This window comes from Caloenas nicobarica, chromosome 2 (genome assembly GCF_036013445.1).
Source record: "Caloenas nicobarica isolate bCalNic1 chromosome 2, bCalNic1.hap1, whole genome shotgun sequence".
NCBI lineage: Eukaryota > Metazoa > Chordata > Aves > Columbiformes > Columbidae > Caloenas > Caloenas nicobarica.
In genome coordinates this window covers 74968663-74994262 of record NC_088246.1, presented here as the reverse complement: position 1 = coordinate 74994262, position 25600 = coordinate 74968663, and the positions used below count along the sequence as shown (strand labels likewise).

At 42.1% G+C, this 25600-nt stretch overlaps 1 protein-coding gene across 2 annotated transcripts in view; it reads left to right on the top strand.

The window, feature by feature from the left end:
* Positions 1 to 24090, top strand: part of FARS2 (phenylalanyl-tRNA synthetase 2, mitochondrial) — a 264495-nt gene extending 240405 nt beyond the window's left edge. For both annotated transcript variants that reach the window (XM_065629858.1, XM_065629854.1), the window contains one exon: positions 23745 to 24090. In XM_065629858.1, the coding sequence (XP_065485930.1) occupies positions 23745 to 23883 (139 nt within the window). In that variant the 3' untranslated portion in view covers positions 23884 to 24090. The remainder of the gene's footprint in view (positions 1 to 23744) is intronic.
* The last annotated feature ends 1510 nt before the right edge of the window (positions 24091 to 25600 follow it).

Here is a 25600-nt window from a genome sequence, read left to right as displayed (position 1 = left end):
CTCCACTGACAGCAAGGGAAGGCTTGCATTGTCAACTGGTGCTGCACTGTCGGATACAGGAGGGACCCAATCCAGGACTCCAAGCCTATCTCTCTTGGATTTGCTTCCGAATTCAGACTTACGCCCATATTGGTTACCAGCTTCAGGGAGTGCTTCAAGCTATCCCTTTCATGCCATCTCACATCTCCCTGATCAGTTTACCTACCTCCACCTTCAAATTTTGTGGGGTTACTCCTTTTCCTCTCAAGTGGGGTCAGTGAACATGCCCTTCTACTTGCACCTTGTCTGATTTTCCTCTGTGATCTTACAGTGATTTATGTCATGGGAGAGATGGATGTGACACTTTGCTAGGTCTCCTGCTCCCTTCATATTCTCAATGTTCGGCGTTAAATTTTGGTTCTGCTTGTCACAGTAGTACTGGGCATCTCATTGACTTCAACAGAACCATGTTAATAGTAAGGGGATACTTGTGTCAGATGTCAGAATTTGTCACCTAGTAACTTTTCCTCTAGGGAAAAAAATAATAATTTAAAAAAAAATATATATATATGTATGTATATATATGTAGGGCTTTTTTTGCCTCCCACCTACCTTTCCTTTCCAAATTCCTTTGCTTGGGGAATTTCACAAATAAATTACTGATGATCTAGGCATAGATGAGCAGACTGAAGAGTGGGTTTTAAAAATAGTTTGACGCCTGTAAAATGGATCATTTTCACAGCTAAAGTATTTTTGCTCTTGTCTCAGAGGAACGTTGAAAGTGCAAGGAAAATGTTTTTGCAACAAAAATTATTGGCAAATTTCAGCTAACACAAAAGTATTGGAAGTACTCATTTTTTTTCATTTCTGAACTCTGCTTGAGCACTGTTCTGTTAAATACAATGATACGTAGTTGTATTATAGAATATATGTACTAAAAAGCGCATGTCAGGACCTTATTTCCATCTTCCCAATTACACTTACTTTGCTTTACAGTATGAAGATCTACCAGTATGAAATTTAATCAAAGATGCATCATCGTTTCCCCCAAATTCAATTCCAACGTTGATATGCGTTCTTTGTGCTCTTTTAATTAATTATTTGGAAAATCACGGTTGTCTCTTTAAAAATATAATTGGAAGATATAAATAAAAGGCTTGCCTTGCTTTTAGAAAGCCTGTGGAGGAGCAAGTGTGAGGACAGGGAGCAGCCTAACGCAGCAGCACGGAACCCAGCGCGGGCTGCAGCCTTTCCCAGGAAGCAGGGCAGGTTCAGCGTGTGGGGCCATCCCCATGCTCGCCTGCCATCGGTTGTTTAATCATGGCTCAATTTTGTGATTGTTTGATGGCTGTCACGTTTCTGAAAAAAAACACGAATGAATCAGGTTTCTCTTATGCCTCCAGCCAGACAAACATCCCAAATCCTGCAAGCCTCTACTCGCTCTCCTATGAATCTCTGCAATTATGAGGAGCAGAAAAGAATTTGCTTATGAAATGAATGTATTGCAAGGTGAACCCACTTCAGTGTTCTCTTGATTCTGATATGGGTTACGCAGGCGGTATCATTTACATTGCAATAAGTCACGCTGAAGTTACTCAGAGAGATATGAAGGATGTTTTCAGTCAAACTTAAGAAGGGCCAGGTTGAGACTTTCAAGCACTGGTCCCAGGCAGTATCCAGTGAAGATACCACAGCTTGCATTGGCAATTACATATGAGAGACTGAAGCAGGTAGGAGCTGAGCTGGCAGGTTCTCTGGGTTTGGTCCTTGAACCAAGGATCCTGGAACGTGGATCTATCTTAGACTGTGGCAAAACCTTTTGTTTTGCTTAACCATTCCCAGTTTTCACTCCTGCCCTCGTGCCATCCTGTGTGTTACAGCATCCAAATCAGCGAGCTAAACCAGGGGACTGATCTAGCTGAATACCTATCCTCCAAAATTAAAGTGGGGAGGGTGGTTGTGCTTCAGCCTTGTGGGTATTATTTGTCTGCACAAACGGCTGTGTGCCCACAAAGCAGGGCTGGTGCTGCTACAGGAGTGAGCAGGGCAAGGGCAGTGTCAGCTGCTGTTGCTATTGAAGACCAGGCTTTCCAGAGGAAGAGGCTGTGGTATTTGCTGTGGCAGCAGAATAATCCATGGCTTTGGAGGGTGTCTAGCAGAGAAGTCACGCGGATGCCCTTTACCTTCTCTTGGAGACTGTCCTTTTCATGCAAATATAGTTGATTGCTGCCTTTCAATTCTGCAGGTAACCTTTGCAGCCATTGCCACATCGAAGATTGCAGTTTAGACTAATCCTGTTTGTGTTTGGACCTACTGCTCTCCTCACTATGATGGATGAGGGAAAACAGACTTTATTTACCTGTTAAGCTTGGGGGTGATAGATGAACTGCTCGTCATTGCTCTCAAGTCTAATAAACTGCCCATTTAGTCTGCTCAGATATTTCATAATAGACCGGTTTATTCCATATTGAAATATCTGATGAAGAGGAGATTTAAACAGATAAGATATTACTTCAATAAATATATGGTAAAGCATTTATGCACAAAGTTTTAGCCTTCTTATTTTCCAAGGTTCATAGTAGGAGTTTTGCCTTAGCATGTGTTGCCACTTGTGCTGGTTCGACTGAAAATGGGTTAATTTTCTTCGTGCAGTTAGAAACCTTTCTTTTTCATAACTAGCAATCTCATTATTTGGACTTAGTTTGAGAACTAAGAGATAACACCCCAGCACATAGATAATGTTTTTAATTGCTCTGATCTGAGAGCCAAGGACACTCTGAGCGCTCTGCCCACAGGGCTGAGGCATCGAGGAAGGGGGCAGAGATGGGGCAGAGCTTGACTGACATCCAGACTGATCAATGAGAGTATTCCATCCTATTAGCATCATGCTTCATATTTAAGAGTGGGGCCTTCCAGTTTCTCACTCTCTTCTTCTCTTCCGCTCTTTCTCTGGGGCGCAGCCGGGGGAATTTTTGGTGTAGGATGTTTAGTCTGGCTTTTGTCATTTTACAGAGACCTCTGAGCCTTTCTGGGTTTTTTTTCCCTCTCTTCTCTCTCTCTGGGATTGGCTTTAGGACCAGGTGTGGCTTGCTGGGACTGGCTGCTCAGTTGTGGACAGAGTTTGTGAGAGTTCGTTGAGTATCTTTTATTTCTATTTTATATATATATATATATATATATATTTACTAGTACTGTATTAGTATTTTGTTATTTTATTAAACGGTGTTTATCTCAATCTAAGTTTCTCCCTTCCCTTTTAGATTCTTTCCCCTGCTGAGGGGGTGGGGGACGGGGTGAGCGAGCGGCTATTGTGGTTGTGTTGCTAGCTCGGGATAAACCATGACACCACTTCTCACTGCCAGATTACCTCTGAGAAGCCACGTTGTCTCATGTAAGCATTGAGCGGTCCTACAGCAGAACTGCAGGTATTCAGAGAGATGGTCCCACATACGAAATTCAAGTATGTCAAATGCATATATTGCATTCTCAAAGGATTTCAGGGCCCTTTGTTTGGACAGAAACTTCTACTGCATTGAGCTTCTTAGGAAGGCTATGTGAGGTGCCTGCATTTCTCTTCACACGCAAAGAAGTTAAATGATTCATGGAATGACATTCAGTAAGTCCTTGTCACTCACTGTCCTTCTCAGCCCTGCTTCCGCTTCTGAAATCCTGCCGTGGTCAGAGATGTCTGATGTTTGTCAGAGGTGAACATGTTAGTTTAGGCAGGACAGGCTGCTATAAATAAGGCATGAACTTGTAATTGGAATTGATCCTATTTTTGTAGCTGAAAGAATTGCCACCTCTCTGCTCATCTGCATAGGCTCGAAGTTTTCACATTCTTAAATATTTTTTACTGGAGCAGTTTAGGCTAATGTATTTTATTGTATTGCTGGTATGGATAGAAACATGGACATGGCTGCCTTCAGCAGTTTATCTGATGAATGGTAACTCAGTAATTCTCTGTAGCTCAAGCATCGCACTAGGTGAGCACACTTAAATTTCATTTTGGCATTGGCTGTAATTCTTGACATACTCTTCTTGCTTTCTAGCAAAAGGCCAACTAGTTCTTTCTGTTGGTGCTTTGCTTCCTTGAGTCTGTTTTCAGTGCTGCTCTACTTGGGAACTGGCTGGATATCAGTCGGTGGGTGGTGAGCAATTGGATTGTGCATCACTTGTTTTATATAATACTACTACTACTAACAATAATAATTCTTTTCCATTTCTGTCCTATTAAGCTTTCTCTTAACCCACAAGGTTTACCTTTTTTTTCTGATTCTCTGCCCCATCCAGCTGGCCGGGGAAAGTGAGCAAATGGCTGTGTGGTTTTTAGCTGCCTGCCAGGTGAAACCACAACAGGTTCATTTCTCAATCAAAACAAATCTCTATGATCTCAGCCTGGTCCACTCATTCTTTCAGTGATAATGTTTGCAAGCCACACAACACCTCAACTGGGATGTCTGTAGCCCAGTGATGCAGGGGAGGGTTCATGCCATAAACCGAATTTAGCTGTTGTCATCATCTCCCATCAAAATTTCAGTATAGATGGATCAAGTTCATCTTTTGTTGATCATCAAGTTGATCTTTTGTGGTATTCTGTTTGAGATCTATAATGAAGAAATGTGCCCTTTATCAAGGGTCCTTAAAAGGGTTAGAAAGAAAAAAAAAAAGCATTAAAAATCCACATCAAAGGTGCTATTGATATGAAACTGAAAGAGAAGTGCCAAGTGTGAGTGTAGCAGAGAGATGAAACTGTGAATCCTGACCAAGTCTGTCCTGTGCTTCTATGGTTTTCATGGTGTTTCCAGGGGGTTACAAGGGAAGATGACCATGAAGTTGGTGCCTCTGTGCTGAAAGTAGTTTTTAAACAGTTCTTACAGCTTTTTTCCTTTTATTTTCCCAAGTAAATTCAGTTGGTTCCATGCACAGGATTCACAGCTCAATGCCAGCAAATGCCAAGCCAAAAAGAAAGTAGAAGGAAAAAAAAGAGTGAAAGGCCAGAAAAAGAAGACTGAAAATTAGAGTAGTTGCCATTAAAAACAAACGAGCATGCAAAACCCAACCCTACCACAAAACCCATAAGGGCGGTAGAGTGAGTGAGAGAGGCACTGGCCCAGGTTGCCCAGAGAAGCTGTGGATGCCCCATCCCTGGAAGTGTTCAAGGTCAGGTTGGATGGGACTCTGAGCAACCTGGTCTAGTGGAAGGTGTCCCTGTCCATGGCAGGGGGGTTGAACTAGATGATCTTTAAGGTCCCTTCCAACCTGAACCATTTTCTGTTTCTATGTGTAATGGTCATGATTGCTGCACTGCTCAAGACAGCAATACGCTCTGATTCTTCTTGTGGTGAGTGTGCAAGGACATGGGATTTCTTCAGAAGAGACACTCATTTTACATGCAATGCTGTCAATGAGGAAAATGGCCAGAGAAGCTTGTTTGGTCAGTAAATGTTCCTCCCCCATCCAGCTTGACTGCCTTTGTCCCCTTCCCACATGCTATCGAGTAGCTGCAGAGACCACCTCTCCCCCTTCACAGCAGAGAGGGTGAAGAAGGTGGGGTTCCCCCTTGCTCCTCATCCAGCTGCTCCGTGCTGCACAGCTGTAGGCTGAGGCTGCATGGGCCAGTAGGAGCTGTATGGGAGCCTTTGTCTGCAAGAGCCCCGGCCCTGCATCCCTGAGCATCAGCGGAGAGCAATTCAGCGCTGCTGCCTGGGAAGTGCCAACTGCTGAGATGCTGAATATTCAAGCTAGGCATGGCAGCTTAATACAAGGGTGAGAAATCATAAAAAGGAGTGCTCTTTGCTATATCTGCATCTCTCACAATATTTGTTAAATGGCTGAGTTGTGCTAAAGATACAAGTTGTCTTTAAAAGAGTTTTTAAGTGTAAACATGACATTTCCTCCACTAATCACACTTTCTTCAGGTGAAAGATACACAGTTGTCTGACTAGCTCAGCCCTGGGTCTTTGCTTGAGTAGTTACTCCAGAACGAATTATATCCATAGTCGTCGTTTCATAAGGTCTTCTCTTATTTTTGTGTTAAGCACTCAGCTTGCGTTTAACGTCTCAGTTTGAATGTGAAAATATTCTGAAAGGTGAAAGATCAGTGATTTATATGTAGTACCCAGCATCCTTCTGCCCAGTGCTCATTTTACTTGGAGTTTGTCTCATAACAGATACATCAGTGCAGAGAACGTACTGTATTTTTTTCCCAAAACATTAAAAATCCATGCTTATTTCATGCCTGCTAATTCTCAGTCACAGGACATCTTTAATTAAAAGATAAATGACAAAATAGTGTTAGTGTGGATGGTATGTAATTGCAGCCAATTATTTTTTATTATTAATTTTTTATTCTTGAAAATCCATGTATGCGTATACTCATTTCCATCTTCTCTCACCAAAAGCAAACCACTCAATGTCTCTAGCCATATGGATTTCATATGCCATTCAGAGCAATCCAGTCTTATATGGTAATGACTCAACAACTCACTGAATCCATTTAGCAGCTTTATAGGTCGTTACTCAAAGTATCTCATAGTTAAGTTTCATAACAGTCCCACTTAGGTTATCTCACATCCTCCATGTAACTATTCATTAAAGCAGCCATGCCTTCTATCAGCAAAGGAGTGATTCATCGTTAGTATTTCTTTCTCTTGATCCCCACACCCTACTTCTGGCCAACCTTGCTTCTTAATATCGGAAAGCCAAACAGTCACCTTGGGCTGATGTCCCACAATAGAGGGGAGTGGTTAAAGGCAATGTTATTTAACAGATTAATCTTTAATGGCGGTAACCTCTTAAGCATTGCTGCTATGTTTGATGAAACACTGAAAGAGTGAGCTTACAAGCTCAGGTCTCTCTTTCCAGGATCTCTATTACGTTTACCAGAAGGGGGAACTTTGCTTGCATAGAATGAAATCTATCCTAGAGCAGAGGACCTACGAAGGACCCTAGACACATAAGGTCTGCTCAGACCACTGACCTCAGGCTTAACTGGTGGCAAAAGAGTTTGTAGTGTTGCAAAGTTCAGCTGTAACAGCCATTTGTTGCTTACCCCTTCTCATGCTGTCCTGAACACATTCATTCATTTTCTAACTAACCTGGTGTATCATTGTTTTTAAGAAGAGGATCTGACTGGCTGCTTCTGCTGATCAGTTTTAAAAATATTGCTACCCAGGGACCTATCCCTCTTGTTTTGTAAAACATCAGCTGAATCCTCATTTGGCAGAAGGAGATGTCATCCCATTGCCTTCAGTGCGAATAGGTCAGGAGATTGGACTCAGCAGCATTTGGGGACAGCCAGACAGGTTTTTTTCCTCTCCCTTATATCTGAGTCTCATTTTGAACATAATACATAACATGTTTTTACATGAACTTAGAGGGAAAAAAAGGAGCATGTGTTTTAGTGCTTACATGGATTCAGTAAATTACCAGGTTGTGATTTTAGCCCGTTTCCATGTGCATTTCTCCTGGCAGTGTCAAGTCTTGGTTTGTGCTGTTCTCACCCCCATACTGTGCTGGCACAGTGACTGGTGTGGCCATTCAGTGAATCAGATTGGGACTCTTAAGTCTTTTTTTCTTTTTCTACCTGGTCATTTTTCAGCCACGTCAGCTCACTAGTGTGGTTCATCACACATGAAGCCACTCAGGCAGTTTCTCTGGCTTAGTACTGTAGGGTAAATCTGAGAAGCACCTGGAGACAAGATTGGAGAAGGATTTGTAAATGCAGCATGGCTGCTCAGTTTTATTGACTCACCCATGTGCTACTGAAATGCTCACCCAGTATTTGAGGAAAAGAAAGCAGATACAGGCTCAACCATTTTAAAAAAAATAGACTCAAAGATTGATCCAACATGGTATGGATCTAAGCATGAGCTTTGCGGGTGAATGCTGAGCCTGATCCAGATTCTTTCATTGCTTTCCTGTGGAGTTTCTGTGATGTTTTTGTGGGATATAGAGAATCAGAGCTGTGATCTGTTGAGATACAAGAGACTAAAGACAAGACTTCCCTTGCCAGTGAAGATGTGCTAGCAATATGAGAAAGTTCTCATCCAGCTTGCAAGTGCCTATAAATGTTTTGACTTTCCTATAATTGTCCAAGTCCCATGCAACCTATGCTTCGGTCTGATGCTTCAGGTTCTGTGGTGGGTTAATCCTAGTGATTGTTTTAACCTTTCCTCGTATGGATGCTGAAGTAAAATCACAATAGCATCAGGTATGATGCTGATTGAATCCTGTGGATGAAAAGCGTATGGGTTTCAGGAGTGAGATCTGCAAGTGTCTGTCACCCTTTGTCTCCTTCATGCTGCTCAGCAATCCGATCTCACTGGGTTGTCCAAACTGTGTCTCTGTGTCTTCACATTTTAGTAGAGACTGCAGTGCAAAATGTCACAGGGATATTGCAGTCTTCCTCCTCTTCCTCTTTAAGGGCTTTTCCTCTGACATCTCTTCCATTTTAAGGAGGTATATTGCCTCACTGAATCCACACACCCAGCACCGGTGTTTGCTGAGCTGTCTCTACAGAGAGATGGTGTCACTGTCTGGGGAGAAGAGTTTGTGCATGTGAGTGAAGTGGAGAGACACAATGGATGCAGATGATTCAGAAGGGAGCATGAGTAGCATTGCAACCCTCTCAGCAGTGGTGCCTAATAATTTTTCATGTTCTTTGGTACTGTGTCTGTTTCAAAACACCAATGTTAGAACACCAGACATCCTGGCTAGGTGTGACAAGAATTAGGCAAAGTAGAGAACAAACTCTGCTGATCGTAATGGTGTGACCTCCAGGTGACTGCTGGTGAGGTGACTATTCAGCTGTAGCCACCTGTAGTCTCAGAAGAAACGTCTCCTTCCTTGTTTGCTACTGTAGTCCAGATGAAGAAGATCTGCTAGCAGAGATGGTGGTGTTTAAGGTCATGCCACCAAATTGCTGCATCTTATGTATAATAAATATCAGTCTCCTCTTCTGAAGTCAGTAATGTAAGAATAACTTGAGTTCATTTCAGTCAGCTATCTGGATTTATAGTTGCTGTCTGGGTGCAGCCGTGTGCAACCTATGCCAATTTACGTACAAGGCAGGTATGTGGGACTGTGGTGCAGGAGCCTGCGATATGTATGAGTCTTTCTGCTATGACTTGGACAATCGTGTCAAGAATTTGATCTTTTTTTTGAGGAGAAAGGAGAGTATATGTCTTAAACCTGTTTAAGGGAGTCTCTAGTTTAGAGAAGAACAGACTGCAGTACTTTCAAAGTAGTACATGCCCCCATTAAGCCATTTTTCGTTACTGTACAGGCATAAGTCATAAATAGTTTATTTGTTCCTTGGCAAGTTCATATTTCATGTAAGAATGAAAGAACACATATGCAATGGAACTTTTATGAGATCAACATTTAATCCCTGAAAAAGATTTAGTAAACATCAAGATTTGCCCAAAACTGGTGATCTCATCAGTCCAAGCAAACTTGCAGAAGTTAATAAAAACGTAGCCTTTGCAGCAATAGCCATGAGTGTATATATACACTTACATACACATATTCTTATACAGGTTATTTTTCCTTGTAGCAGAGTTGTGGCCTCTCATTCTCTGCTGCAAAAGGCAGTGTACGTAGATAAAATGAAAGGCAGCTCCTTCCTCGCAGCTATTCTGTACATAAGGAAGAGGTACAATAAGTGAATACAGAACAGCAAGTGAGAATGAGGAGGCCAGGATAACATGTACAAATACAGGGGAAACATGGCTGGTTATTCAGAGCATGGTATTGGAGCCCCGTAAGATGAGATTTCTATTACGTTTCTACGTATTTCTATTAGGAGATTAGCTGATATGCATGGCGTCCTTTGACACGTCATTTCCTCTCTATTTTTCACTCTCTCTACCTGCAACAGGGCATAAAGTTAATAAACTTACATCAAAAGGCCATAATCGCCAGAGCTATTGTCCTTCTCAGGCCCAACCAGCCTTCATTCAAGGACTGGTGTCTCAGGTGTCTCCTAATTGCTGGACTTCCCCAAATTGCCTCGGGGTGCAGATTTCCAACAGGCTTGTTTGCAACACTGTTAAGGTAGAAGAAAGACTTCATCCATTTTTTTTAAGATTGCCTGGGGTCGAACGTGAACTTGGAAAGCTGAAAGCAAAGGATTAACCTCTCGATATAAACTCAGAAAAGCCTAAAAGAGAAAGATGCAGTTCAGCCTGTCAAGGTTGTGCAGCATCTTCTGTGGCTGTTCCTCAGAGCTTTCCTAAGGCATCTCTCAGCACTGAAGCAAAGGGGACAGGCAGCTGAGTGACATTCTCCCTGTGGGATGCTGTCTTACAGAGTGAACTTTTTCTGGAGTTTTTGGTTGGTTTTTTATTGGCTTTAGGCAGTGAAAGGTATCGCAGCAGCATTTTGCTTTCCTGTCTGCCGTATTTCAACATTGGTCTATAATGCAGGGTTGCTGGCCTAAAGAGATGATGTCATTTTCAAGGGATTCCTTTCCCCTCTCAATCTGTTGGTCTCTGCTGTTACTCTTCAAAAGTTTTTCCCTATTTGCTTTATTTCCTGGGAATCTTAGTGTTGGTAACATAGAGCTCTTTTGCCAGGTGTAGCAGCAATTATTTGTATTTCCTATCTCCTTGGCATCCTGAACTGGGCTTTTTTCCCCATCTTCTCTTAATGCAATGGGATAAAAAAATACACAACGTGTATTCAGGTGGAGCTACAAGGAGCTATCTTTGCTACTCAAGTAACTTTCAGCATTTTAGAGACCGTTACATTATTTTATGCTAAAGAGTTGAAGAGTACTGCCACCTAGTTCATCCTCCTACTCCAAAACAGGATCAACTCTACTTATAGCATTCCTGACAGACACTTGTATAACCAGTCCTTAAAGATTTCCAGCAATGGGGACCTCACCACTTTTCCAAGTGAATTTTCAAGCTGAACATTTCTGCAATATGAGCTCATTACTTTCGTCTCCTGCCGCTTGTGAATGTTGATGAACAGATTATTACCTAACTCTGTGCTGCAGCATTTCATGTGTTTGCAGGATGTTTTCCTGCTCTCTCTTCTTTAGGCTGAGCAACCTGTGTTCTCTCAGTAGGTCCTTATAACTTGTGTTATCCAGACATCTGCATGTTATCATTGCTGCCTTAGTCATCTGCCTCCAGTTGCCTCATGTCTTTCTCAAGGTGTGGAAAGGGTACTTCAGCTGAACCGGTAGCAGTGTTGAGGGAGGCAGGAGTGTGTCAATCCAGCTGCATTCCAGCTGTTTGTCCCAGGCTGGGGCTTGCTCAGCTTAAAGCAGCACAGCGACATCATGGATTCACCTTTGACTCGTGAATCTGTGCAGTCCTTAGATGCTTTGTGCAGCACTGCTTTACGCTCAGTTGTTCTTCATCCTCTGTGCATGCAGCTAGTTAATTTGGCAAAATACAGAAGCTTACACTTGTCCTGATTGAAATGTATCCTTCAGATTTTTCAGTCAAGATTAAAATAATCTTGTCCTCAGTTATATTTACTATTTTATCCAGCTTAATGTAATTTCCCAGCTAACAAACATTTCTGCTGCATCATCTAATCCATTAATGAAAATATTCCATCACACAGGAACCAGGATGAAGAACCCTACAAGAAGGATACTTCGGATTTGACTATGAGCTGTGAATAACTGCTTCCAGAAACTACAGATTATTAGCAGACATTTGGAGTGTCACTTTCTAGTAATAATGATATTGATCATGAGTTTTCTCATCTATCTTCATGCGACTGCCTCAAAGGCAAAACATTTAGGGAGACAGATTCTGTACTACCTAATTTTACAAACCGGATTTCATTTTTTTCTTCTTTTTTCATGTTTTGTTGTAACTTTTAAAATTCTTTCCTAAGATTTTTCAACTTTGCCTGAAACTGCTTGCAACTGCCAATAGATCCAGGTTTTGTGGCATATTGAGCTTAGACCATTTTTTCTTCTCTGGTTTATCTGGCTATGAATATATGTGCCATATGTACATACACACCCCTGCACAGGCACCTGCCCCGCATAGTATTTGCTGCTTCCTGCAATTTACTGTTTCGTTTATTGATTATTGATTTATTAGCCTGTTACCCCTGTATAATAGGAAATTAGATTGTTTTGACTATATTTGCTCCATACATCCATGTTTTCTATTTTTTGTCTTTTTTTATTTCCGTTGTGTGCTTAAAAGTGGTTTGGTTGTCTGCACCAGAGTCTGTCTTGGAATTTAAAGTAAAAGCAAATGGTATATAGCTTCTATGGCTTCCTAGTCGGGGTGGGGGGACACTTGTTTTTTGTTGTTATTTTGGGGGTGTTTTTTTGGGGAGTGGTGGGTTTGGTTTTTTTTGTTTGTTTGTTTAGTTGTTGGGGGGGGTGTTGATTTGTGGGGTTTGTGTTGGTTTTTTTGCTTGTTTATTTGTTTTCAAAATTAGGCACTCTGTTTGACCTTTTCCAAACATTTGGTACGTTATTTGTCTTCCATGGACTCTCAAAGACAGCTGATAACAGCTCTGAGATTTCTTCTGCTCATTCCTAAAGTGTTTTAGGACAAAGTTCATCTCTCGGACAATTCGAGAACATTTGATTTACTCTAGGGCTGAAATCTTATCCCTTCTTTGCTGGTATTAATTCCTGCTGGTGAGAGGATCATTTGGCCTTTTTTAGTAAAGTCTTAGCAAAAATGGTATTTTGATCTTCCTAGTATAATATCTCAATGGCTTTCTTTCCTTTCTTGAGCAGCAGACCAATAATTTCTTTGTACTTACAGAATAATGCATCTCATTTTGTGCCCTGACCTTTTAGTCTTCATGCCTGAATGTTGTTTTATTGTGTGATGCTCATGTCATCCTACCATAGGAGGCATTCACTATGCATACGTCCTATCACATTCACATTTGTCTTTTCATTTGTTTTTTTCATGAGTGCGTATAATATTAACGGGGCAACATGCCAAACATGGCAGTTAGAGTTTTCCAAATTAATGCTCATTTTGACAGCTGTAAAAGTTCTGGCCAGTGCACCCGATTGGTATACGTTGTCATCATCTGGCTAGTTTCAATGGTGCTGGGACATTTCCCCCATCATTATATTCAAAATAACCAGGCAAGCCTCACCTGCAAGACATGGGCTGTTTGTCTGTCATCGTGGTCTAAATGCGTTACCTGCACAAATTGGAACCAACAAGAGAAACATTTAACAGCCAGTTTTCCTGAGTGTTAATAGTAGTTAAATCTGCTGGCCAGCAGTTATCCTTACTTTGAGGACTTTTTCTGAGTTGTCTTACCAAGGCAGCAACTGTCAGAGGAGTGATGAGAACAGGTTTCTTGTGACTGTCTGTGTGGAACCACACTACCCTTGGGGAGGGAAGGTGGGGAATTTCTGCATCTCCAAAACAAATCCAGTTAGCCAGATTAACACTTATAAAACCTGACAACTCTGAGAGGAAAAGTAAGGTATGGACTGGAAGGAGACAGTAAACACCACTTAATTGTGCAAGCAGCTGCAGAATTTCCACCAGGTTTAACAGATACTGTAAGCAGTCCCATTGAGAACCCCCCTATATTTGCACACACAGAGGTACAAATGTTTTCAAGTTGCTTTCTAGTGCTGCAGGCTGCTCAGGTGGGCAGGTGCTTTTAATTTGTTGCTTTTACACAAAAAAGGCAAGTGATTTGTTTAACCTCTGCTTTCAGTTTTTAGGTCCCTCCTGTCATCTGGTCTCTGGTTAACTCATCTCTTCCCGCTCCCTTCTTCTTCTCTGCCTCCTGTTTTCTCGTGATTTGGGATTAGTTTGTCATTTAACAAACAGCACATTTGCTTATCCTGATGTTGGCTCTGCACTTTTCCCTGTCTTGTCCATTGTATATGGGATGAGTTGCTTTTTCCTGCCACAGCCTGTTTTGTTTTCAGGGCTGCTGTACAATTTGCAGAAAAGAAGGGTGACTGGAAGTCTACATGGGAGGAGAGGAGTAACTCGAAAGAAGAGTAACTCAAAGGGTCTACACTTACCCAAGTCTCCCCTCTGTCATCAGTTCACCGTGTGACCTTGGAATAATCATTTAGGTTCTTGATCTGAGTCCGGAGCCATGTCCCTCTTTACCTCAACTCTCAGCAAGCGTAAAGGGAACTTAAACACCTATCTCCTGGACAAACCACGAATCTCAAGGATGAAATCTATGCAAGAAACAGCATCCAGTCTTTCCCATGCACTTCTCTGCCACCTGACTTTATTGTAGACTCTGATTTCTGCCAGTGCTCAATGGAGGTACTTTTGAACTGGCTGTCACTCCCATCTATCTTCATTTCTCAGAACGAATTGTTTTAAATTCTGATATAAATTCCCTTTTTACTCGATTATGAAATATGTTTTAATTTGACAGCGATGTTATTTTTAGTAATACTTTTTGTAGCCTTTAGTATTAACATCTAGTTGGGGGAAAAAACTGCTAAATATTTATGCTTCTTTTCTTTGATCTTTCACTCAGAGGAACTGAAAAGGTATCACACTTAACATTTTTACTATAAATATTTTAGATAGCATTTGAAAGAGTCCAAATTCACCTCTCGTGTTGGATTTGTTCGTAGTATTGAGATAGGTTGTTGCTCTTAAGTGCTTTGAGGTGGCATTTCAGTTGCCAATGATTGGAAACTTTTGAATGATACTGCTGTGGCTAATGACCAGTGATGGAACCATCAATATTGCTGTTTGACAGAAGTAGGACCAGAGCCTCTGCCATCCTCTTACTTGTGGGCTGTCGCTCAGAGGGAGGCAAATATAATGTCTTCGAACAAGAAGCACAACAACTCAGCAAACAGTGTGTCTTCCAGGGTTACTTTTTGCAAACAGGTTGTGTACCTGACCTGCTCCAGTACCAGCCAGTTGCCCTGGAAGGGCACAGGGCATTGTGAATGAGATATCTAAGTCATGAAATTCTACCAGACCCCTAGAGCCTGTTGCTGACGGAGGAACCTGTTCTGACCGTTAAATTCCTAGGGATTTAGGAGGTCAAGAGAAATGTGGAAGAAGTGGGAGAGCCAGCAATGATAGAAAATATGTGGATTTGTTGTTGTTTTACTCACTGAAAATGTAAATTTTTCTGCAGGAATTTCTGGCTAGCAGCCAAAATGCTTCAGCTGCCAATCCTTCCAGGTATCACATGCTTCTGTTCTTCTCAATATGCTCTGGTTCCTCATCAGCTATGTCAGCCAAGTTTCTTGTCCAGAGAGGGGAGGTGATCCATCATAGGAGTTTCTGGCCTTGGCCTCTCATGGGAAATGTAGTCCTGCCTTGGGTTCTGAACTACACAGGGAAGGAGAAAGTCAAGGATCTTATATGACAGTCCCCATGAGACACAATATCCAAATCGAGTTATTTTGTTCTTTTGTTTGCTGGGCTGACAAATGTTTAAGTCTCTAGTGATTAATTTTTAAACAATTAACAAAAAGTATTAGCCATTGCATTTTGTTTTGGTGAAAACATGATTAAACTTTGAGAAGCATTTGACATGAAACCTTTTGAGTCAAACCTAGGGAAAGTGGAGCAAAATAAAACCCTGTGCTGTACACAGAACAGGTATTCTGTCTGTCTCTGATGCTGAGACTGTCGCTTTTTCCGCTTACTTTCAGCATCCAGTTATTTTTCTACTGTAAAATTAAGTGTCTCAAGTATTTTACCAAACAACCATCTCTTGTTTGCTGCTGCAATCGGTAGAAGTTATTTCAATAGATTTTGTATTTCTGTGTTTGTATTGGAAAGTTTACTTTTTCGTATCTTTATTCCACCTGTGCGGTCCTTGTATCTGTCGTAGTGATAACCCTGAAGAAAAAATAGGGTTTTGTACCCTATTCTGAGCCTCACAGGCTTGCACACCTTCTGATCTTTGTGTGCGTGGCTGCTGCATGGCTTTCTTTTATTCCTGAAAGCCTTAGCCTCCATAAGTTGAGAGACTCATTCCATTAAAAGTGCATAACGTTGCATCTGTCTGGCATATGATGAACGCTCCAGGGTTACTATGCTGACAGCAAGCAAAGTCTTGAAGATATTCAGCCTCTAGCTTACTCTTGAATCTTCCTGGATTTAGAGCAGGATTTTGAACTGGCTCACTAGATGGAGTGGTGAGCCCCTAAAAATTGAGAAGGCCCCGTGTGAACTGAGAACACAAAGTTCATCTTACAAGAGGGACAACTCCCGGTCACATCCAAGTTTAAATCCATGTGGAATGGATTCCTCAGTACTGGTGTAGATCAGATATGATGGGAATTCTGTTGCCTGTGCTTGATAGATGATTTTCCCAAAGAGAGGGAGACTGGAGGACAAGGAGTCATCACTGATGCTTGAATCCATCCTCCTGAGAATGGGTTTTATACCTGCTTTATAACCATTGTTCATTGCTTTCTTCAAGGAATCAATGAGTCATTGTATTAAAACCAAAACCAACAAAAGACACAATCCCAAACCCCAAGGCTTTGCAGTTTTTTTCTGGCTTTCTGTGGCAGCAAAAGTCTGTGTCACAGCTTATCATCCTGTGGGGACTTTGGATTTTCTTTGGGTATAACAGAGAATGACATTTTTCTCCTTATTCTTTACCCTAGTGATATTTCATTGCTGTCTGCCTGTAATGGATTCCATTACTTTTGATGCTGTGAGGCTTAAGAGCTCTTTAATAGGAAGTGCTCAGATCTGAGATGGGTTGACTGAGTCGTTGGCTGGTTACTGAGACAACTGTAACCGTGCACAAGGAAAATACTTTCTCCGTTTCTTGTGTAACTCGGTTTGTTTACAGGAAGTTCCCCTGCTTGGGATTGGGAGCTGGTGGAAAAAGGGCCCTGCACCACTCACATTAGTTCTTCTTTTGCTGGCATACAAACCAAGGTGGTCTGGTGACATGAGAACAGGTCATTCAGGGCCACAGTGCTGAGCCAAAGCACAAGAAATTGCTTGAATTGTTTCACTAAACATTTAGTGGGTACATCTAACAGCCAGGAGACTTTCTCTTTCAGGTGATGCTTACGATTTTTTTTTTCCAGTATATATCTGTTTTTATCTCTTCCTGCATGTACGAAATGAGATGATAGATTCAGGTAGAAAAGGAAAATCATGATCAAAACTTTCTAACCAGTCCAGTGTTTTCAGATACTTGACAATGGCTTAGATCCTATTTATGGCTGTTTAAGTGTTTCAGTGACTGAGAAGCTGAAAAGTTTCTGAGTGCTTTCATTTTTCATCTACCTTTTATTATCTTAACTTGCAGGTGTTATTTATGTCCTTTGCTATTGCATCCCATACCATGCTCTTTATCTGTCTCAATAAGTTGGCTATTAACAGAATTTTGACTTTTTTTCCTACACTAAGACAAAAGCTTAAAATGGAATTAATATTAAAGAAAGAAAGAATGAAAAGGCCAAGCAGGTTCAGGGTTTGGTATTCAGATACAGATTTCTCCAAGTCCAATTAGAAAAGAGCAAAAAGTCCATTACTGTCTCAATTTTGTGAAACAGAAGAACAATATTTCAGTCCTATCATCTGTCAGTGAACTGCATCTCTTTTAAAGTGACCACCAGAAAAATCCACAGTGGTCAAATAAAGTTGACCATCTCAGCACGGTTGTGTTGACCTGGACTGTCTTTGAAGCTGAACCATCCTTCTGCCAGGTGTCAGCTGGAAAAGGTGTTCAACAGAAATGACCACTCCCTGCTCTCTGTGGGTTTAAAACAATTCTTTCTTCTGGAGGTGAGCTAGTGCCTTTCACTAGCATCAGAATCACCTTAAACAAAAACATGCCCATTTTTTTAAAATATGCTGTTGTATACAACACGCTCTTCCAGACAAATGAAGTATTAGCATTTGAAAGGACTGATGAGAATGCATCTTTGGGAAAGGCCTTTGTTCAGAGAATTACTGCTATATTCTTTGTGCATATCACCATGGTAATTGAATTATTCACCATTGACAGTAAGGTATATAGCACAAGCCTTTTGCCATTTTCCATGATGTGGTTCCTAGCAAAGAGTGCTATTTGTCAATTTAGAATTTATAGTATGACATTTAGCAGTTGTGCCTGCTATCACAGTGGTGGATGTGGTTTGAAAGCATGAAACAAAAGGAAAAGGTAATTATATCTTCTTCTTCATGCAGTTTAATATTCCTCCCCATTTCCACTTAGAACATGAACCATTCTGGAACTGCTGGAGCCACGGAGCAGAATCAAAGCTGTGCTATCTGCACAGCTTTGGCAACTATGATGCTAGTGACATGAGACAGTATTTTCCTTTCTTCCCATCATTGTCCCTTTCAGGACATCACTGTGAACAAAACAGGCGTTTCTCTTCCCTGAGGTCATTCCGTGTGTACTCAGAGCGTGACATGATCTCTGTGAAGCACATGGTGGTCATTGAGTACTCTGTGAAGGTTTATGTAAGTTAATTACATGATGAATCTTTTTGGGGGATATAGGATACAAACTGCTATGGCAGGAATTGGGAGACCCTTAAAGAACCTCATTATCATGACTCAAATACTTGCATTACTCTCATTTTAAATAATATTCTGTAGGAAAAGGTGCAATATAGATAGGGCGGTGAGCAATGCTGCTTAGTGCACTGCTCAGAGTACAAAAGAGATGGTTCTCTTATTCGCTCCTTCATGCTGCAGGAGATTGTCATCTTTACTTTTCTGTTCCTCAAAGTAAACCCAGCTTACTAGAAAAATGTCTGGTTCTGTGTTGTCTTCACCACACAAGAGTAAGGGTAACCTCCCTATAGAATCTTCTGTGCTTTATTTAAGACAGATGGAAAGTAGAACACAGCTAAAAAGTGGGGGTTTCCCCACTCACTGCTGCCCCTTTTGTCTCCTTCTTCAACTGCAGGATGGAGAAATTTTCATTCTTATGGTATTGCATGTGGATGAGACAAATGCCAGGCATTTATTCTTTAGGCAACCAAGCACTGTGCCCTTGTGGCCAAGAAAGCCAATGGCATCCTGGAGTGTATTAGAAGGGAGGTGGTTAGCAGGTCGAGAGAGGTTCTCCTCCCCCTCTACTCTGCCCTGGGAGACCTCGTCTGGAATATTGTGTCTAGTTCTGGGCCCCTCAGTTCAAGAAGGACAGGGAACTGCTGGAGAGAGTCCAGTGCAGGGCCACAAAGATGATTAAGGGAGTGGAGCATCTCCCTTATGAGGAAAGGCTGAGGGAGCTGGGTCTCTTTAGCTTGGAGAAGAGGAGACTGAGGGGTGACCTCATTAATGTTTATAAATATATAAAGGGTGAGTGTCACGAGGATGGAGCCAGGCTCTTCTTGGTGACAGCCAATGATAGGACAAGACGTAATGGGTTCAAACTGGGACACAAGAGGTTCCACTTAAATTTGAGAAGAAACTTCTTCACAGTGAGGGTGCCAGAGCACTGGAACAGGCTGCCCAGGGAGGTTGTGGAGTCTCCTTCTCTGGAGACATTCAAAACCTGCCTGGACACCTTCCTGTGTAACCTCACCTAGGTGTTCCTGCTCTGGCAGGGGGATTGGACTGGATGATCTCTTAAGGTCCCTTCTGATCCCTAACATGCTGTGATTCTGTGATTTGATTACCAAATGACCCTGTGTCCTTAGTCTGATCTAACCACTGACACAGGTTCTCCAGCATGTTTAGGTGTTTTGCTATTGGTAGCCTCTGGGATCAGCTTTGTAGGCAAGTTGTGTTTAAAACATCCTTCAGTGGACTTCCAAGCAGGGAAAGCTATTAACTCACAGGTATTAGTTTTTATTGTGTAACATACCCTTTCATTCTAGCCCTGGTCCCAGTGTCAGGTTGCTTTTGTGTTTGTTTTATTCGACTAGTGGCAGACTAAGGCCCCTTAATTTCTTCTTGTGCTCAGATATCAGGCTGAAATATGGAAACATATGCACTGACCTTCAGGTTGGCCCCGTGCAGCGAATCTGGCCTGGCAGTGAGCAGCTCCCATGCACGTGGAAACGGCTGCGTGCCAATTCCTGAAAATCACAAGGCAAAGCTGTTTCCTCCAAAAAAAACATGCGAAAGAACATTAGGCATTGTTTCACTCCAGTGTTTGCTCACAAACCATGTTCTTGTTTCCTCCTGCAGCATCAGAATAAATCCCTGTCTTCCCTCTCCCTTTGAGCAGTGCTTCACTCTATTCACTGCGTTTCATTACCTGAAAGCCGCGGGCTGGTGCAGAGGAGACTTGTGACACTAAGATCAGCTGAAGCCTAATGGGAGAGGAGTCCGTGTGACTGGTGGTGCAGTTTAGGTAAAGCCCAATGCCCAATGTGCTCACTGTTAAGCTTCTTTTTTTTTTCTTTTTTTTTTTTTTAACCCAGAGAAGCTGCTGTTCTAGGTTTTGGCCTCAAATTTTCTGTTGCTCAGGATAAAGAGCTACTGCTTCTGTATCATCAGGCTGCAGCATGACATGCAGGAGAGAGTTCATTATGCATTAGCAGAGCCATCTTTAAGGTAGGCAAACACTCTGTGACTCTGCAGAACAAAAGGAAAGCAAGAGAGGCAGTCAGCAAACATGTATTATTTGCTGACAAGAATTGTTTCCAGTTGCAGTTGACGGCAGTGGTTGATCACATTGTCTTAGTATTTTGTTTGAGGGAGGGGGTAGGTATTGGGGGCAGGAAGAGCCAGGAAGAACTCTTCCCTGTCTCCCTCGAAAAGTTAGCTAATACTACTTTGAAAACAGTGCTTAAGGTTTTGAAACTTGAAGTGTGTCTTTTCTTGAAATAGCACTGAACCATTATACTCTGTCTTTCTAATTAGTAACCAAGATGCAAATAAACCTAGCTTAAAGGTGGGGGAAAAATGTCATGTACCAACCACATGAGTGATTTGTAGCCAATTGTGTGTATTAGTAGTTACATAATTTTTTTGCTATAATTAAAATTAGCTGAATTACGTTTAATGCAACCCCCGTTTTATTTCTCATGCACCAATGCTTAACTTCAGCTGCAGTTTAAAGAACTTTATTACAGTGTTGCTCTGTAACACCTCTACTCTTTCCTAATTCAAATGCCTCCTAAAGATGCTGGTTTTCCACAACACCCACAAGAAATTATTGCATCCTATTCTGACCTATTTAATTTGCCTCATGAATGAGCTGCTCACCAGGATGGAGGGAGATAACCAAACATGTCGGTCAAGAGGAATCATTACCTTCAGTTAACCATGAACAGTGAAGAAACAGCGCTGTAGTTATCCCTACCACAGCTTAAATATGTTGAACAAACTTGTGTTTACATCACATTGAATGATGTCAATGAGTTTTCCATCATGGGATATATTCCCAGTATATACAAGACTTCAGGATCAGGGCTACAACTGTACATCTTCTCAATACATTTTCAGCCAAAGCAATTTGCAAATGTTTTTGTTCAGGTGGGTTGCTGTAGCACCGTTAAAAGTATTTCAGGTATTTGCCAGCCTGGTTTCTGTTGAGTCCAAATTCATTATCCCTCTCTCTTACTCAAATTTCTCTCTTACAATGCAGCATCTAGCCAAACCCTTCTTATTCCACTTTCTTGCTTCTCCCAGGTCTGTCCTCTCTCCTGCCTTGCAGAGGTGGAAGCAGAGCAGAGCAACACCTTCTGCACAGTTACACCTCCCCCTCTTTTCTGGAAGATCACTTTTCTACAGCGTTTAACCTGCACCCAGGGAAAGCTCTTGACTGCTTTTTAGCAGTTAACTGCAGTCAGCTTAACACTTTATGAAATGCAGTTTGCCCTTGCCTATGCTAGGCAGATTTAACTTGCTTTATCTTCAGAGCACACAAAAAAGACCCAATGCTTTAATTTGAAATAACCTTTTTGTTGTAAACTGCCATTGGGAGCAGGGTAAGCTTCCCACCCACGTTGGGTGGGTCAAAGTTGGTATCAAATAGCTATTCTGAGATAAAAACTACCTGTGCCTGTTTCTAATAGGATTTAAGGTTGAAATCAGTATCTTGAGAGAGTGATCTTTGTGTGTGAGCACATACAACCTTAGTTTTAATCAAATAGTCATAATAAACATGGTTTCTAACATGAAACAATTTTCAGGAGAGAGATGACCTGAAGCTTTCTGAATGCCTTTGTGTGTGGTTAAATGCTGGCTTGGGAGATCCTTCTGTCTAGTACTTGATCTCTAGTTTCCCATTATTTTTCCCCTCAGATTTTCTTTCTTTCACTGAAGTGTGTGCTTGCCTTTGAAAGAAGAAGTTGTATGGGCTCCATTCAAAACTAAAAATAAAAAGAATGCCACAACTGCCAGTTAAATTCAGTAATTCAAGCTCTGCAACTGTAGAGATACCCCTCGCAAGAGCTATGTACTCCAGCCTGTCTTTAATGGAGAGCGAGAAGATTTTTTTTTCTCTCTTCTTCAACTTATGGTTTTGCTCGTGGTTTTACATTAACTTGTCTTTGCCGAACTCAGCAGCTCTTAAATACATTATTTTTTGCCCATCGTTCCTTCTTCCATGTTCTCTTTTGCCTTTTCCTTTCCAGAGTAGCAGGGAGTCGGGAATTTTACTCTGTGTGTCTGCTGGTGGCCTAACAGATAAGGCAGTGGCCTCCTAAACCACGGTTTGAGTCCCAGCTGTGGTGACTCACCACCCTCCTAGCACGTGCCTCTGTTCAACAGGCACGAGGCCCTGGATGGCGAATGCAGTGACTTGAGGAATAGGGGCTGCCAAGGGCAGCACATTGCTGCCCAGCCTAGGAGGAGGAGGAGGGTCCGTTCCAACCACGCCATTCCAACCACACCGAACCCACTGAATAGGTACGAAGTCTTGCAAGCAGAACCAAACTACAACATTGAGGGAGGTGGTAAGTAGTGACAGGGTCACCCTGCATCCTCCATCAAAAACAGCTCCCGCAAAAGAGGGGGGTTGTGATCACAAGAAACCTCCTTTCTAAAGGGAAGAGAAGGCTTGATATGCTGGTGTGACCCACCTTGAGGGAAGTGCTGCCTCACTGGGGCCAAGGTTAAAGGTGTAAAAAGCTTACTGCCCTGGTTAAAGCCTCAAACCATTTAGGGGCATGGTTTAGTGCTAGAGTTAGGTTGTGGTTGGACTCGATCGATGATCCTGAGGGTCTCTTCCAACCAAAATGATTCTATGATTTCTTCCCCTGCCAGACAGGAGTGACGGTCACCCACATCCCACGTCCTTCTCCCACAAACGGAGGCTTCAGATGTGTTTTGTCCTTGTTTCTCACTTCCAGCAAAGACAAAATAGTTACCTGAATTGAGAAATAGATGTTTTACTCTGTGTTTGCAGCTGTGTGTTTGGTCTCCTCACCCAGGCTGGAGCCTGGATGGTGAGGTTTGTGAGATGCCCTATAATAGCCAGCAGCATTGCTCTCCAGAAGTTGTATGGTGTTTTCCTTATGCCTGTCAGCACCAGCCCTGCTGGTCTAAGGGGGTTATGTGTATGCAGTGCTCCCTCAAGGTAGTCCCATTAACACCAAAATGAGAGAGCTGTGGTGTCAGCAGCTCACTGGTGTTAGCATCATCCTCCTCCCAGGCTTGTTTGCTCTGGTGAGAAGCTACCACACTGCAATACAAGCTGAGGTCTTCGGTGGATTTCAGCAAAGTCCTCTGCCAGAATTAAAATTCTACTCAGTCACACCTCTCCAGATTGTGTATTTTAGCATTAAGGTGGTTTTCAAGCAACAGGAACAAAATTAGACGGCAAATAAAAAATGGTCCAGAGGGTAAGTGTTTGGCCTCATGTATTTGCATATGTAGGCACGTGTATTTATGAGTCCTCTTTTGGTTTATATTTTGTAGGACAAAGAAGGTCAGCCATTGCTACCGTATCATTTACCGCCACCCGGAGAAGACTTTAACACAGGACGAGGTGCATCGCATCCATCAAGCTATTGAAGAATCAGCAGTTCGAGAACTTGGGGTTGAGGGCAGATTCTAACAGTACTGGTCCAAAGCTCTAATGACAGTTGCTTTTTCTTTTTTTTTTTCTTTTTTCTCTTTTTTTTTTTTCTTTTTGCCTTTTTGAGATGGGAGGTACAAGTAAAGAGAGGGGTTTGTGACTGAACCTAGCACATAGAAAACAATTGATAAATACGCAATGGTAAAACTACCAGATAATAAACATTACTACTGAGAAATCATTGACAAAGCGCTGGCGCTTTATTTTAAGAAATGGGGGAACAGCAGTAATGTAAGATTTCCCTCTTGTTACAATAAGAAATACAATGCCTGGTGGTTTTCTGTGTTGTTAATTGGTCCCTAGGTTCCATTAAACTGTAAATACTTGGCATCATTCCTGTGTTGACAGGATCTTCTGTCTGTGTAACGAATGAAGCAAATCGGAGACACAGATTAGCTTAGGGAAGAAAAACTATTTTATCCTTCCATCCACCCCCCTCTTTTTTAAATAAGAAATGGCATGTTTTGCTGCAAGAAACCTTCCAAGAGGTACATCTTATGAAGTTTGGCTGTCTTACCTTCAGAGCCCATGGATATTGCTTTCATCTGCTACAGAGAAGGAACCTGCGTGGCTCTGGGGCCAGGCTTGGCTGTCTTCAAATGCTGGGCGGTTGGTGAGTCTTTCCTGTTGGATCCCCCCTGCTCGCACAGAGCTGAGCAGAGCCGCTTAGCAAGGTGCCCTGACCTGTGTCATCTTCCCCAGGTGAGGAGCTCCCTTGTCTCAGTTCTCCTCGTACAGGCACTAGTGCAAGATAAGTCTGTTCCCCTGTCGCCACCAAAAGATTGATATCACATGAGGCAGGTTAGCAGAAGAGAAAAACTCTTCCCTACCACACCCTGAAAGGCAGCTGCCTTGATCTCTCACAGTATCTTACTTTCTAGCAGCAGTGTCTGCTCAGGAATTTGACCTTTAAGGCTGGAAACCAAACTAAAACGGGATCTCCTACTATTTCAGGCATCTGTCGCTTTACAGGATGCTTGGCTTTTTCATTGCAGGTTATAATAAGTAAATTCTGGCAGTGGTATGGTGCTAGGACCTGTGGAAATATTCAAATGGTCTGATAAATACTTGATGAGCCATTGCAGATGCTGATATGGAATATGGGACCTGTTTTTGCTTGTAGTGGTGTTTCATAGTCTTGCAGATCGCATCTGGTTGCTGTGCAGGCAACATTCCCTCCTTCAGGGAAGAAGGCAGTAAAAGCACTGCAATAAACAGTATCTAACACTGATTTATACCTTATCAAGAAACATCTGTACAGCAGGCTTGTGCTCAACCGTAAGAAGCCAGTTACTATTGCAGATGTGACAGAAGCAGAGAGCTCATTTTAATTTCATTACTCAACATATTTAGCTGTGTAAACAAATCCAAATCTAAATCACTGTTGTGTTATCTAAATAACTTGATTATGAAAACAATATGCTAGGCTTTCTACAAGGCAAAAAGGATGGGTGACATTTAGGCACCAGAAAAACCTACTTGGTTATTTTTAAACCATGATCTACTAAGATCCATAAATACAGCCCAGCCCATTTGATAATTCTCTGTCTCCTTCATCCTTTGCCTTTTCAGGATTCTCGGTGAGGACCACTGAAGAGGAGGAACACTCCCCTGAACTGCACTGAGCAGTAATTGTTCCAAGACAGGGCCTGATCAATGCTGCCACATGGAGCAGCAAATTATGTGGATGTTAATT